Below are 14676 nucleotides of genomic sequence, written 5' to 3' on the forward strand. Positions count from 1 at the left end.
CCCGGGACAAATTGCTACGTGTGTTTACGTTAAATCGCTTAAGCACATTGCGCTCGCACACAGGCTCGAACGGATCGACTCTCTCGTAAAGGCGCGAGATAACCATCTGCGAGTGAGGGCCATCGGCATAAGTCAAGCTTCGACGTCTCGCCGAACCGATATACATGTGAGTATAATACATAATGGCGTATACACACATCGGCGTATAGATCCGGATTAAGGCCATACGATGCTGCAGCCACCTTAATGCCCGGCATCGAGCGCCTTAAACGTTATCGCGATGCATGCCGAACTCCGATCGGGCACTAATGTATATACTTTGTGTACACGTTAATCCTTTCCCGTAGGGTATCATTAATTACGGCGGGCAAGTGCCATGCCGTGGGGATTTTCTTGTCTAGTTGAGCGTGAGATACTTAGAGTAAACAGAGCGAAACGGAACTTCTCGTGGACAGAGACGCTTGAATGCGCTTTATAATGTTTGCCAAGACGCGTCGGTCGGATTCCCATTGCAGGAATGCGATAGGTCACTGGGAAAATATTTGCAGCTTTGGCATCTCTCAATTTGGCACCTCGATAATAAATGCCTAAAAATACGAAAATTTAATTCACGATGTAGGAAGAACGCGGGCTCTGTTCTCCAAAAATATGCCTGTGTGTTACCTAACATCTATAAAAATCCGCGTGGATCGTAAAATAAAGTTTTCATCCAAGATTTTTCTCTCTCGTGGAGCAAAACCTGACGTGACACGGGCACGTTCCGTACTCTTCGATTTTTAGCGCCAAGTAGCAACAAGGTATCGGTTTTCTGGATGTGTAACCAAGCGATTTGGAAGCTCGTTTACCGTAACATCCCACCCTCGTATATACGAAATTGCGAGGTTAGAGGACCGCGTCGTCGCGACGCTAAACTCGTTCTCGCGGTTGGATCCGATTTCACGTTCGAGCGGATCGGCAGTGATCGAACGTAGGAAATCCCATACGTTCCCGTGTAAGGATCCTCTTCTAAGGAATCCCCCTCCTCGATCGAGCGGATGTTCGAGCGATATTCATTCAGTCCTTTACCAAAGGCACCACGGTGGTAGACGAGGCGCGATAACAATGACCTCGAGGCTAACGGCGCTGGCTTTATGACGCGCCATGAATGAGGACGGGGTAGATGAATATTGAATCGTCAAGGAACTGATGTATCGACGTTTCGTACACGACAATGCACTCCTCGAACGCGCCAACAAGTACTCGGCTTTATCCGAAGAGACGTGTCCCAGCCACAAATGAGAGCTTCGTTAAAAAACAAATGGCTCTCGATCATTCTTTTCTGACTTGGGTCGTCGTCGATTATGTCAAAGATGTCCCGTGCGATGAAGGGTTGAAGTACTAACCCTTCAAGTGAATAAGCGCTTTACAGTCACTAACCCCGTGAAAAACTCTACATGCTCTTGTGGTGTGTGATATATATATTTTTTTTTATAAAAAAATACGGAAATGTATTTTGAAAAGGAATACAGATTGTTTCATACTCAATACGCCAGTAAAAAGTTAAACAACTTCTGTGACGGATATAAGAGTTAGAGGGATGCATATTTGGTGCGAGAGTGATATGTCGATCATCGCTCAAAGGCGGAAGGAGAACATTCGCGGAAGAAAGCGCAGCCTCCGGCGTCACCGCCACAACTACCACCACCATCAACGTCACCACCACCACTGCCGCCATCGCCGCCGCCACCGCCGCGGATACCGCCACCACTGGCAGCAGTAGCAGCAGCAGCGAGCAGCAGCACCCCCGACGACAAGGGGATGAAGAAGAGCGTCGGTATCGAAGTGAGACGTATATATATGTATATATAGAGGTGCGCGCACGTCGGCAAGTTCAGTCGTCTACCGCGTGCCGACCCGCGAGCATCGGTGCAACCACCCTCCCTTAGCGAACTTCTCGTTTCCCTCGTTTCGTTCACCGCCGTGCGCGAGGGGCTCGAAGCCGGTCACGTGTCCCCCACCCTTTCGCACGCTCGAACGCGAGTGCAACCATGCAAGTGCGAGCACCCTCGTTCAAATTCGTCATGTAGTCCTCAGGACGAGCCGCGACTAATTATTTATGGTATTTTTTTTCAAGGAGACGGGTCTTCTTCTGCAAATTAAAAAAATTTAAATGTGAGGTGAATATGACCCTCGAACGTTGGATCTGTCGTATGATTCTTGCGTACGCACAGACGATCGGGATCTCTTCTATCTCCGTTTGATCGAAGGCCAGGTCGATCTTTCTCGATGCATGTTTCACTGACGTAACATACCTCGATGCATCGCGGATGTTCGTTAAAATTATAGAAAATATCCAATGATACTTGACAATGATCACCGGCTATGAAGCCAAGATCATTCGTGGTTAACAAGCGCGACACTAATGAAACGTGTCAGCGTAGAATACAAAGTTCGTTGTGCCTAATTTCTTCGAGTGGCATGAAATAAAAAGACCGGTTTAAGTGAAATGTGAGGTAACGATGGAGCTGAGGATCAGTATTCTTCTTTTAACGCTTCTTCGTCTTGCCAGCACGCTCGAAAGTAAGTAACGGAGCATGAAGCAGTAGATTTAAGTTTGATGACACCTGTCGACTATTCCCGATACGTTAATAAATCCATTCAACTTGTGACAAGCATTCGAACAGATAAGTTGCACGAAATGCACGTCTCGCATGTTTATTACTTGAAACTAAATGAATTTATTATTAACACGTTGACTGCGCCAAATATGAGTTAATTCGTATTTGGATGATTTGGCCATTATATTATTATGGGTCGATTTTACAGTCTCCGATTAACTTGATTCTCCGATTAAACTCAGTCTTCGTCTTTTTCTAGAGGGACAGTTAGAAAGAGATGCAGAGTGAGTTTAATCGGAGGATCACATTAATCGGAGACTGTGAAATCGGCTCTATATATTTATTAACACGTCTATTAATACAAATATTTATTATTTTTGTACATTATATTTTGGGTTTTGAATAATTTATAAACATAACTCAAATTGACATCGGGGATTCTTTTCCCAAATATGGCTTGGCAGTCAACGTGTTAAACACATTCTATTTCATTAAGTGCACTCAAAAAATCGGTTTACCAAAATATCGGTTAAACTACCAGCCAAAACTATTGCAGCGCGGAAGTTTGCCGGCACTTTCCAGAGCGACCAAAAATTCATTTCGCTCGCTTCCGGCCGAAAGCGTGCCCGAGCCGTACGAATCGCGGCGTAAATTTACGCCTCGCGTTCCTCGCAAAAGCCTCTCACTGCGAATCGTGACATGTTTTCTCATGAGCGTGACAGCGGGGGTAATCATCGGTCCGCCGGTGCTCGGTTTACCGCGACCACTCAAACAAGAGAGAGGCGCAGTTACTCGGGATGTAATAAAGTTCCCGCGGGACTTAGGTGCGGGACGGCGAACACGAAGTGTAAAGTCCGGGAGATCTAAGCGCGAACGTGTCTCGCCACGGCTGATACACAGCGTAAAATCCGCCACGCATCGTTAAGCCCGACTTTACTGTTCCATCGTATCCGACTCGACGTCTAAATATACCGCGCCGTTTCGAACGCGCGCGCGTGTGTCTTCGGATAACGATACACTTTCGTAGAAAAGACGATCGGATATATAGGGGATCGTTTGTTGGACGTCATTGGATCCGATAATGCGCCATTAGTAATCCGATAACGCGTCTCCATCGGCGTTTCTCTTTATCGTGGTGGACGCGGCTTAATCCCTCCGATGGACCAAGAGCGAGAGCCCGCGGCGGCGACGATTTTAATTCAATCGATCCGATATGAAAAATTTCGGGGACGTATGGATAATGCCGCCGAGGGATTAGACTGACGGCTTTATCGGATTTGCGGAATAAAACGCGCTGGAATTATCGATTTTTTCGCTCGCAAGAGGGATAAAGCGTGTGCTGCGTTGCTCGCCAGGTACGAAGGAGGAGGATGACGCCGAGGAGGATGACGAGGAGAATTATCCTGTCGAAGATTACGACTACGGTGACTACGAGACCGCGACTATAACCAGCGATACCGATCTCATCGTTGGCGGTTCCCTGCCGATTTTCTTGGCGGAGCCCGTCGACACGTTTGTCGTTAAAGGGAAACCGGCGACGTTGCATTGTCGCGCCGCGCACGCACTTCAGGTACGTATTTACTGTAATAATCTTTATATATGATTCGCGTCTCTATATGACGCTTTGCGCGAAGATTTATTCCGCGTTATATATTTTCTTATTACCACTACACTACAAGTTACTCCATAGTATTATATGAATACATGGAAGTATCATTTCCCTTGATGCTCTCATATACAACCCCCGTTGGAGCTTTCCACAAAATGCCTTTGTCTTTATCTCCTTCTTGGCTCGAGTTTGGTGCGGCGGCTCTCTCCTCTCTCCTCGTTCTTATTACCTACTTAGCCGCAATTTAACGAAGACAAGCTGTTTCTTTCATGGCACGCGAAACTATACACATTCCCTCCCTACCGCCGCTCTTTTCCGCAGGTGTATTTTCGCTGCAACGGTGACCGGGCCGAGCATTCGCAGCAGCAGGATTTCGTCGACCCTCGTACCGGAACGAGGGTCGTCGAGGTCGAGTTGAACGTGACGAGAAACGAGGTCGAGGAGTACTTCGGGAGGGAGAGATTCAAGTGCGAGTGCGTGGCATGGTCGGGACCAGGTCAAATTCGGGGCCAGCCCGCTACGGTTGAGGTCGCCTGTAAGTAGAGAGCTCTCCCCATCCTCTCTCTTTCTCTCTCCCCCGCTCGCTCTTTCCCCGCTATCCTGTATGTCTCCTGTCTTCCCTCGATTCCCTTTGAATGTTCAGTTTACCGACGCGACGAAAGGATTTTCTTTCTCTCATTGCGGTAATGACCATGCCGCTCGTTTCCGCGGTACGTGAGATGCTCTAACTCAGGAGATTACGTCACTTTCACTCATGTTAACACAAGGGGGAAGAACGAGGCCCTTGAACAAGCTGTAACAATTATTTCGAGCGTTCTTGTAATTTATGTTCTAATTCGGATTATAAAATTATATTACGATTGTTGATAACATGGAAATGTCTGTGTTCCTTTGCAATCGCACGTATAAAAAGTTATTTCAGAAACATTTTTGTGCAAATTTATTTTATCAAATGTACGATGAGCATGGTCTTTAGTTACATCGCCATTCCATTATTTAGTAACTTTATTAATGTAATTTCGGTAACACGATTTTCATTTAAAGCTTTTGAAGAAACTCGACGTAAAAGCTTAATCTCCCCCCGCACCTTGTATATAGCAAAAAGAGAGCCTGGAAGATGGGACAAATTAATGGGACAAAGCGGACACGATTCGGTTTTCATCAAGTGTCCTGTGACGCGCAAATCGAGTACAAAATCTAATCGATATTCTATCGCAAATGAAACGACAGACGCGTAAGCCCCGGAATAGCGGCTGCGTTTTTTTTTTCACCAGCGGAAAACGAGGGAGAACCTCTGTTATTCATTGCAGAACACTCGTAGGTTATCAAAGCTAAAATAAAGTCGCCTATATATTGCGAGATAAGCCATATGAAAAGTGTATTTTGGTATTTCGGTGTATGTGATTCCAATAACGATGCGGGATTGCTTCGGGATTGGGCGCTTCGTAAAAAGTGCAACGCAAGAGCAATTTTCATTTAGACATTTCGAGTCGCGCCACGCCGCGCAAACAAGCGTGGCAAACAGGATGCAAAATTAAATCGGTATTTGCGTGCAAACAGAAAGCGGACGCGCTTTCGAAATTGAATGCAGGATGTCGATCGAATCGATGTGTATACGATTCGCGGAGAACGATTTTCTGCACAACCATCTTATTCTATTTCCGAATAGAACCCAAGTGCCGGCAATTAATTTAGCTGGATAATAGCGGCGCGCATTGAGTTATTCATGTCTCAAGCTTTAATATTTTATGATCATATAAAATACATTCGAACGCGCGCGCGACGGCGACGACGAGGAAAATGAGATATCTGCAAATTGAACGATCGAATCGTGTAATGGGAATTTGAAGTGGGAACCTATTATCCGAACGTTTAGGAAGTAGAAGTGATTTTTTGCGACGAGTGACTTCTACGACTCGTACGAATTATTGTACCCAATGTCAATGTCTATGGAAAAAAATATTACATTTTTTTTAAAAAACGTAAATTCAATGACACGTTAAAATTGTGTTTGGCACATGACGTATCGCGTGAAAATATCTCGAAGCCAGCGAAGGCAGCGTAAGCCGAAATGCATTTGAATCGGTCTAGATGGTCCATAACGCGGTATACTTTGTGATGCCGGACGTATCATCCATCAGTCGCGGGCCTGCATACCGTGGCATAGAATTCCGCCAGCTTCTAAAGCGCGTAACCGCCACGTCGAGGTACTATGGCCGCGCGGTCGGTGCTTACGCTCTTCACGAGCGATATGAAAGCCTCGCTTTTTGAACGCGGACGTGGTGCGGCAAATAATACCGCGACGGATAGCCACACCGAACGAATGACCGCAGTTATGCATTCTGTGGTTCACGCGCCGCAAATCTTTTTCCGTCTTTCTGATGGTCGGGGGGCAGGGGAGAGGGGGAGAAACCGGACAGAGAAACCCCGTGAAAGCCCTTTCGCGCGTCTGTACGCGCGCCCTAATATCGCTGAGTGCCACTCCTCCCTCTTCCCGTTCTCATTTCCCGCTCCTCTCGAACGTGTTTCCGAGCGAATATTAAAAAACCCGCCCGATACCGGCGGCCCGATCGTGCCGATGTAGATCTGAAGAAGCACTTCCTGTCACCGCCGTATTCCCTGTCGGTGGAAGCCGGCCGCAATGCGGAACTGCGATGCTCGCCGCCTTTGGGTGTACCATCACCAAAGGTTTATTGGCTTAGGAATGGCTCTCCTCTTGAGACGGCCGCCGCTGGCGCAGCTTCCGCCACCGCCGACGCGAACCCCAACGAGATGTCCTCCGCGACCGGCTTTGTACAATCCGCCGACGGGCATCTGCTCCTCGGGGAGGCCGAATTGAGGCATCAAGGGAACTATTCCTGCGTCGCTGAGAACATCGCCGCGAGGAGAGTCAGCGAACCGGCGGTGCTCACCGTCTACGGTGAGCAATTTTCTTTTTACTGTGCAAATCGCCGAATGGATGCGGTTGAAGAACACGCTCGTGCGCGATGATTGAGGAAGTGGATGGATAAAGATGATAAAAAAGCTTATAGCTTTGTAACAATTTATCCTATAAAGTTAAAAAAAAGATTCTTCTTTTATGTTCTATCTAAAATATTATTAATACATATAAATCTATCTTATATTTGTATTCCAAAAAATAATTGTAGAGACGTTGTGGAGATGTTATTGTATTATTCTGCGCGTTATTCATCACATGTTCAGCTCCTCCAATAACTAAATTTGTAGTGGATGCGCTTGCAGATTTCACGATGATTAAAATTTGATTCTCTTATTTTTAATTGACGTCGCGTTGGATAAGCAACTCACTCATGTCTTGTGGCCTGTTCGAGCCGCGGGGTGTAACAAGGTGTTATTTGTTCTCGTTTTAATTTCGCCGTTGTATCCTTTTTTTTCTCTCTTTCCGATCCATTCTCAGTGAACGGCGGGTGGTCGTCCTGGTCCGGATGGTCGGAGTGTAGCGCTCGCTGTGGTAGAGGCGTACAAAAGAGGACAAGAACATGTACGAATCCTGTTCCAATCAACGGCGGTCAAACGTGCCCAGGGCCAGCTACACAAAGGGTAGAATGCAATCCTTCCTGCCCCGGTAGGTGGACCTACAAAGACTCCACTCATGCGCCACTCAAAATAATATAGAGCAAAATAACATAGAGTAATATTGTGTCGCAAATCGTAATAGAATACAAAAGTTAATACGAGTGCACAGGCCCCGTATTGACATGTACTAAACATTTTTAAGCGCGCTACAAAAATGCGTCCCGATCGAGATACACGGTACAGATGTATTCATTCTTTTCGCCGTCTCGCAAATCAGATAATCGCAATTTAATCGAGATTTTCAACTTCGCCCCGTTGCACGCAGCGGTCGACGGCAGATGGTCAACTTGGTCCTCGTGGTCCGCATGCGGTCCCGATTGTTCGAGAGTAAGGAGGCGATCCTGCAATGACCCCCCGCCGAGCAACGGCGGTCGTCCCTGTCAAGGCAAGGACGTCATCGTCGAGTCCTGCTCCGCGGATCGATGTAATGGTGAGGCCCCAGCCCGTGTTTCTGCTTCTTATTGTTCTTCGTGACTCGCACTCGAGTGCCTAACGATTTATTTGGAACGAGCGCGGTCCTTTTTAGCTCTCCGCATTCGATTGCTATTCGTAAAATTCGATGACTCTGCATACGCGGTGACTCATCGATAAAATGGCCGGTGCCGCGGTGGATAAAATTGAAATCTGCGCGCGAGGACCTTCCAAAATGATTAATTACTTTAGACTCCATAGTCCCGCGATGTAAATTGTCGATGTAAAATTATATACGTTATATCTTTGTTATTTGAAACATTTCTCCCTTCTTATTGCATGCAGCGCTCGGGCAAGATGGGCCAAGAGTACTCAAGGAAGGTAAAGAAACCGGTTGAATTATTTTTAAAAACGCTTCCGTCTGAAATGGAAAAAGAAAAAGAGATATTTTTCTTTGTAGCGACTCGGGCGGTCGATTACAGAAATATCCTCGCATTGTGGATCACTTTGAGTTTAGCCGCGATAATTCTGGCCGTAACAACGATTTTCTTCGTTCGCTTGATGCGCCGGAAAGAGAGAATGGAAGCGTTGTACGGCGTGGCGAGATTGGACTTTCGTCGTCCGGGTGATCTCGCAAAATCGGTCGTTTCTAAGAACGAGCGCTCGGTTTTAGCTAACGACAGGCGTCTCGAGCATGTGATAGACGAATCGAACGCCGCCAGACTACCCAGGTATATATATCTTATGTACCAATCAAAATAATGAGAGAACACGGTATACATAATATGAATCAGCATTCAGTTACATTTACATAATCTTACGACGCGCTGGCGCAATGTGCAGATCCTGTTCCGAGCATCATTATGACGTTCCGCAATTGTCATTACCGTCGACAACGAGACCATCGCCGAGCTCCTCCGTAACTAGGTCTTCTTGCAAGAACTCGCAACGAGGACGCGGCATGTCGGATAATGAGGAGGGACGGTCTTCTCGTAAGAAATTCCCATAAATTCGAGATCACGAGAGCTCTTTAGACAATCAGTTTCGTTTCGAATAAATCCCACTTCCTTGCCAAATAATCCGAGAAAAAGTACCTTGAATCTCTTATTTTGAAGTAAACTCTAAATTTTGAAATAATATTGCAAAAGTAATAAATTTAAATACATTTTTTTGCGTACGAAGATGAAAGTTCTTCGTCTATCGGGAATCTTTATACGTATATTCTCAGGCTCGACGTATCAAGCGAATCCAGAGAGCACAAACGAGGACGACGACGAACAGGACGATGATGAAAGACCGGACGAGAACGAACGATCCACGACGGATGACGGTAGTGGCTTCATCGTGAGAGCCATAATTGACGAGCAAGGCGCCCTTCTGGTCGTACCCGAGGTGGGCGTTTCAATGTCGGTGCCGGAAGGTGCGATCCCGCGCGGTCGCCGGCACAGTCTGCATCTCGCCGTGCTCGGCGAAAATTCCTTCAGACCGAATCTCCCGCCCGGATTCACGCTGCTGTCCGCCGTGGTGGCCTGCGGTCCGGCGAGCGTCGATCTCGCGAAGCCGGTGATCCTTCAGTTCGAGCACTGCGCCGAGCTGAGAACCGGAAACTGGGAGATGAGTCTGTGGTCGACGGAGATCGACCTGGAGACACGTTCAAACAACTCCACGAGTTCGTCGGCGAGCTCGAACGGCTCGCCGTCCGCGACGACGTGGCGCAAGGTGTTGATGCTCGGCGGCGACCCGACGAATCTACCCGGTCAACCGTTCGCGCAGCTCGATCACGCTGGGGTGTTTCTCGTCACGGAGACACCCAGCGTTTACGCGGTGGCGGGAGAAAATTCAGTGGTCGCGCCTGGACTGGCCGTGAAACGGCTCTGCGTCGCGGTTTTTGCGTCTCGCGAACGCGATCACATCAGATGCCACGTACTCGAGGACACCAAAGCGTCGTTTAAGCTCGTAAGCGAACGAGTGAGTACAAAATATATATGTATTTTAAATCTTAATAAATATATGTATTTACTCTTGTATTTATTTTTATACCAATGTATAGATTAACTTTAATCTCGGTTTAACTTACTTTTTATCCTCTTCTAGTTCTAAGAATTAGAAAAAGATAAAAAGTAAATTAAACCGAGATAAAGTTAATCTGCATTGATAGAAATGGACATTAGAGTATTGTTATAATTCTATTAACAAATTGCCCGGTGGTTGTCTTATTCCCGCGAGTTGTGTGTAATCCTTTCGCAGGAACGACGCTTGGGTAGCATTTACATCGATCACAGTACTCTCGGATTTCGCGCTAGCGGCACAGCACTTCGCGTCGATCTCGAAGATAGAGAGAGCGGTTTTGCCGAGCGGCAGGAAGTACCTTACCGGCGCGTCTGGGCATCCTCGAGGATTAGCATCCGGCGTTCCTTTAGGATAGAAAAAGTTGTCGGCGACCTCAGGCTCGGCTTTGAGCTTCGAGCTTGTCAACGTGGTTTCGAGGATCAAGGCTTGCTTCTCAGGATCGATCTCGATCTTGTAAAAAGGAGTAACATGAGCGGAAAGAGAAATGGTAACAAGACGGAGTCCTCTGTTGTTCTACGAGGGAAAAATTCAGCGAGGTCCACGGAATCCGTCATACCGAGACCCTTCAGGTACTTTTTACATTAACACACACACGTTAAAAATAAGATAAAATATATTTTATACTCTCATCAATAAAAAAAATATATAATGAAGTTGATATGTATATGTGATATTTTATTTCGATTGTTGCAGATTTTCTAAGACGCTTAGAAAGCAGTTATGCCAATGTCTAGATCCGCCAAGTGCGCGCGGCAATGATTGGCGGATGCTCGCTCAGAGATTGCAAGTAGACCGGTGAGTTTTAATCCTTTGCAGTACATCTTCTTTTTTTACGGATTTACGAAAAGGATTTAAACCGAGGCAATATTTTAAGATACGTCGACTACTTTGCGACGAAAGCGAGTCCAACGGAACATATTTTGGACTTATGGGAAGCCAGGCATCGCGAGGCCACGGCTCTGGCAGATTTACTGAATCATTTAAGACTGATGGGACGCGTTGACGCAGCCAACGTACTCGAGAGTCGTTTGGGGCCATGGATTTAAAAAAATTATGAAAAACCTACACTGTCATAAGCAAACAAAATGCAAATTTATAACGCAGACAAAGTTTTGAGAGACAAAAGTTTTGTAAATAGAGTAGCTATTATATGGTATTAGCAAAATGGATGTAGGAACATATGTTGTATAAATATTGGTCATATTTGTACATAAAAGTTTACAAAAAATACCTGTGTATTGCATTATTTTCTCATATTCCCTTTATATTTTTATTCTTACGTAAACCATAATAATAAATAATTATTTTATATCGATTTTCTGTATATGTGTTTTCGTTTAAAATAATTAAGATATCATATTTTTAAAAATTTTAATTGATTTAAAAACAAATTATATTAATTAATAATGTTTTATATTTATTAAAAAACGCATACTAAAAAAAATAAATTATATTAATAAAATGTATTACCTATAACAATTTTATTATATTGATAGATATATTTTAAGATCAACAAGTATATATCTCATTAATTATTAATGCAGCAATCATGTTATCTTTCATATCAATTTCTTTTATTAAACTGCAATTTATATTTTTCATCATTATTAAATCAATATCAATAATAATTTATTTCTGCTCATTATTCCCTGCAACCAACTGCATCGGATAATTGGTGCAAATTCCACCTAATGAGACGCGCTTTAACGAGCAACATGACCAAGCGCTCGGGAAGGTCGGAAATCACAGATGACATTCATGGCCGCATGTGCCCAATTTGCACCTGAATGCCGATCGTCGTCGGGCCAGGTATCCGGCAGTCCTTGAGCGGGATCGGACGAAGCGGAAGCCTGTTGGAGGATCCAGTTGCGGCCGCATTTAGGCGGGTATTTAGGTACCATTTGGATGTATCGTATCGCGACGCAAGCATTCGAGGAAGGCTCCTAGGTATCACGTCCTGGACCAAGGATGCGTAGGATGCTCGAAACAATGGGCATTATCCCGTCACCGTATAGGGGTAAAGGTCGAGGGGTTTGGGAAGGTATAGGTATGCAAGTACGAATGGCAGAACCAACAGCCTCCATATAGGTATGTACGTATCCCTCTGCTTCCTCTCTCCTGTCCCCCTTTCACCTTCCATTTCCGTTAGTTGCTCTCTCTCTCTCTCCCTCTCCCTCGCTCTCCGTCTGCTCTCCAGATCCTCTTGGAAGCATGAGAGGCGGAGCATTTAATCACAGGTGCCCGTTGGTGGTAATTCCGCCGGACAATGCCTGTTGACCCGAGTCGCCGGGAATGGTGTACCGGGCCACCCTTTAACGCAATGCGATTCGCCAACCACGAGCTCGAATACCTTTCTCTTTTCCTCTTTCTCTTGTAAATTCTCGTTTTTTCCATTCTCTCGCGCGATACCTTCCGTTTATCTCCTTTTTGTTTCTTTTTATCGAAAACTCTCGCTGCGATCACGATAGCGGAATGTAGAATCGACCGTTCGATGCCTGATAACACAAAAATGTCATGTTTCGTTCTTTTCGCAACCTGACCTAGATGTTAGAATCGATCGAAACAAACGAGAGAGAACATGGAAAAAAATGCTGGCAATATATATGGATCAACCTTTTAATGAATATATGATAAAGCACATCTCTCCGCGTGAAATAAAGAGAGATTTAACTATAGAGCGCGCTAACATTGACTGTTTCTCCGACCATTGAAAAAAAATATTAACCGATGTTATTGGCTCCCTTTAATATGTGTTTATTGGCTAAACGGCTACCATCTCGGAAACGGCATATCACGTTTCAAGACGCATGATCGTTCGCGATAAGCGAAAGAGCCTAGCGTCCGTAGCGAGCGGATGCTCTCGGACGGATCCTCCAACGTTTAAAACGACGGCCGCGGTTACGCACGAGTTACCGACACGGGGCGTGCATAATCCACGGGTGGATCACACATAAATCGCAGATACAGGATCGTATTAATTTCCCAGCTAATCGCGATTGGGATCTACAGGCAATTACGAGGAGGATCGGTGAATCAGATTGTAGCGCGCGGCGCTTTACTCACTTCCGTTAACGCGCCGCAGAGTCACGCACACACATGGGTAACGCACCGCACGCTTGTGACCCCGGCGCTACCGTGCGGTACAAAACGCCCACGCCGCGCGCGCGCGAGGGTGCCGCTCGAGGGTGGTTTATGAATCGTCCAGACGTATCGCGATCGAATGACGTGGAATCGGTCTCTCGTATACGTGGTGGCCGGTAAAGTCATTAATTCGAGCGGTAGGCCGACGCGTGTGGGGTGACCAAACACAAACCGCCTGAGGGTTTTTAGCCGCGCACCTAACGCTCGGTTTAAGATTTTTACCTCGCGCGAGAGATATCAACGCGTCACGCGCGCGTATCAAAGCGTGAATCTTAGTATTAAATCCAGAGCGAAGGCATCTTCTCCTCCGCGAAGGTGTACGGGTAATGAGTGCTTTAAGATTTGAATGACGGTAACTGTTAAAGGAACGGTCGGTGAATTTATCGCAACGGGGTCCCATTAAAAACATGAGATGCACACGTGGCACTGTCTGCCGAGTGGATCTACCCGTAATAAAACACGGCTGTAAAAAGACTCGCACAAGTTTTCCGGATAGCGATGCGCACATCGCGGCTGGTGCGCATCGCGGCGCGTTACAGATCGCCGAGCCGCGCGGCGTGTAACGCGAAACCCGACAGTATATCGTCTTTCAAATAATTACTTTTCGTCGAAAGGAAATGAAGGAGGATGCCGAGAACGAGAAGAAGTATACGACCGTTTCGGAAAGGTTACCGCGTTGCGCTTAACGAAAGGAAGATCGTGCGCGGGATGCGTGCGGAGTACTGCGGAGGCAGCTGCAGAGATCTTATCGAGGATTGCGCCATGACTCTCCCGAGCCCGGGGAATCCAATCGTAAATGATGAAAATTGAAATTACGAATTGCCACCGATGCGGCGAAGACTTATGCGCGTTGAATAAATTAACCATAGCCTTAAAATTACTTTCGTTCGAAAGAAGCGGAAATATTTTGCGGGCTAAATTAAACGCCGTCCGACATCGGTAAATGTCGCTCTTTTATTGTGACCGATGTATTTGTCGTCTTTTTCTATTTTTTTCTGACACATATTTTTCTGTTTTGTATCACATTTCAGGCATTTTTTCGTTCTAAAATATGTAAAAATACGGAATTTCTGTTTACTGTTATGCAAATATATGATAAATATGAATATCGAATAATTAAACGCATGACGGTGTTGAAAATTTAGAGATACCGGCATAACGCGCGTCGCGATAAAATAGCGATGTAATAATAGGAGGGGAATATTGCCATTCATCAACTTAACTCGTTAGCAGCGGCTGGCATTAAAAATG

General features: G+C 45.9%; 1 protein-coding gene across 1 annotated transcript; it reads left to right on the forward strand.

Annotated features, from left to right (window-relative positions):
* Positions 1–1863: 1863 nt before the first annotated feature.
* Positions 1864–11498, forward strand: LOC112452775 (netrin receptor UNC5C-like). Its single transcript, XM_025013172.1, has 14 exons — positions 1864–2033; positions 2114–2559; positions 3953–4167; positions 4528–4741; positions 6791–7126; positions 7625–7792; positions 8069–8233; positions 8560–8595; positions 8675–8945; positions 9058–9206; positions 9443–10182; positions 10462–10853; positions 10978–11079; positions 11159–11498. The coding sequence occupies exons 2-14, from the start codon at positions 2499–2501 to the stop codon at positions 11328–11330; spliced, it is 3021 nt and encodes a 1006-aa protein (XP_024868940.1). The 5' UTR covers positions 1864–2033; positions 2114–2498; the 3' UTR covers positions 11331–11498.
* Positions 11499–14676: the final 3178 nt, after the last annotated feature.

Source organism: Temnothorax curvispinosus, unplaced genomic scaffold (assembly GCF_003070985.1).
Source record: "Temnothorax curvispinosus isolate PA1 unplaced genomic scaffold, ASM307098v1 QBEX01003650.1, whole genome shotgun sequence".
In the NCBI taxonomy this organism is placed as follows: Eukaryota; Metazoa; Arthropoda; class Insecta; order Hymenoptera; family Formicidae; genus Temnothorax; species Temnothorax curvispinosus.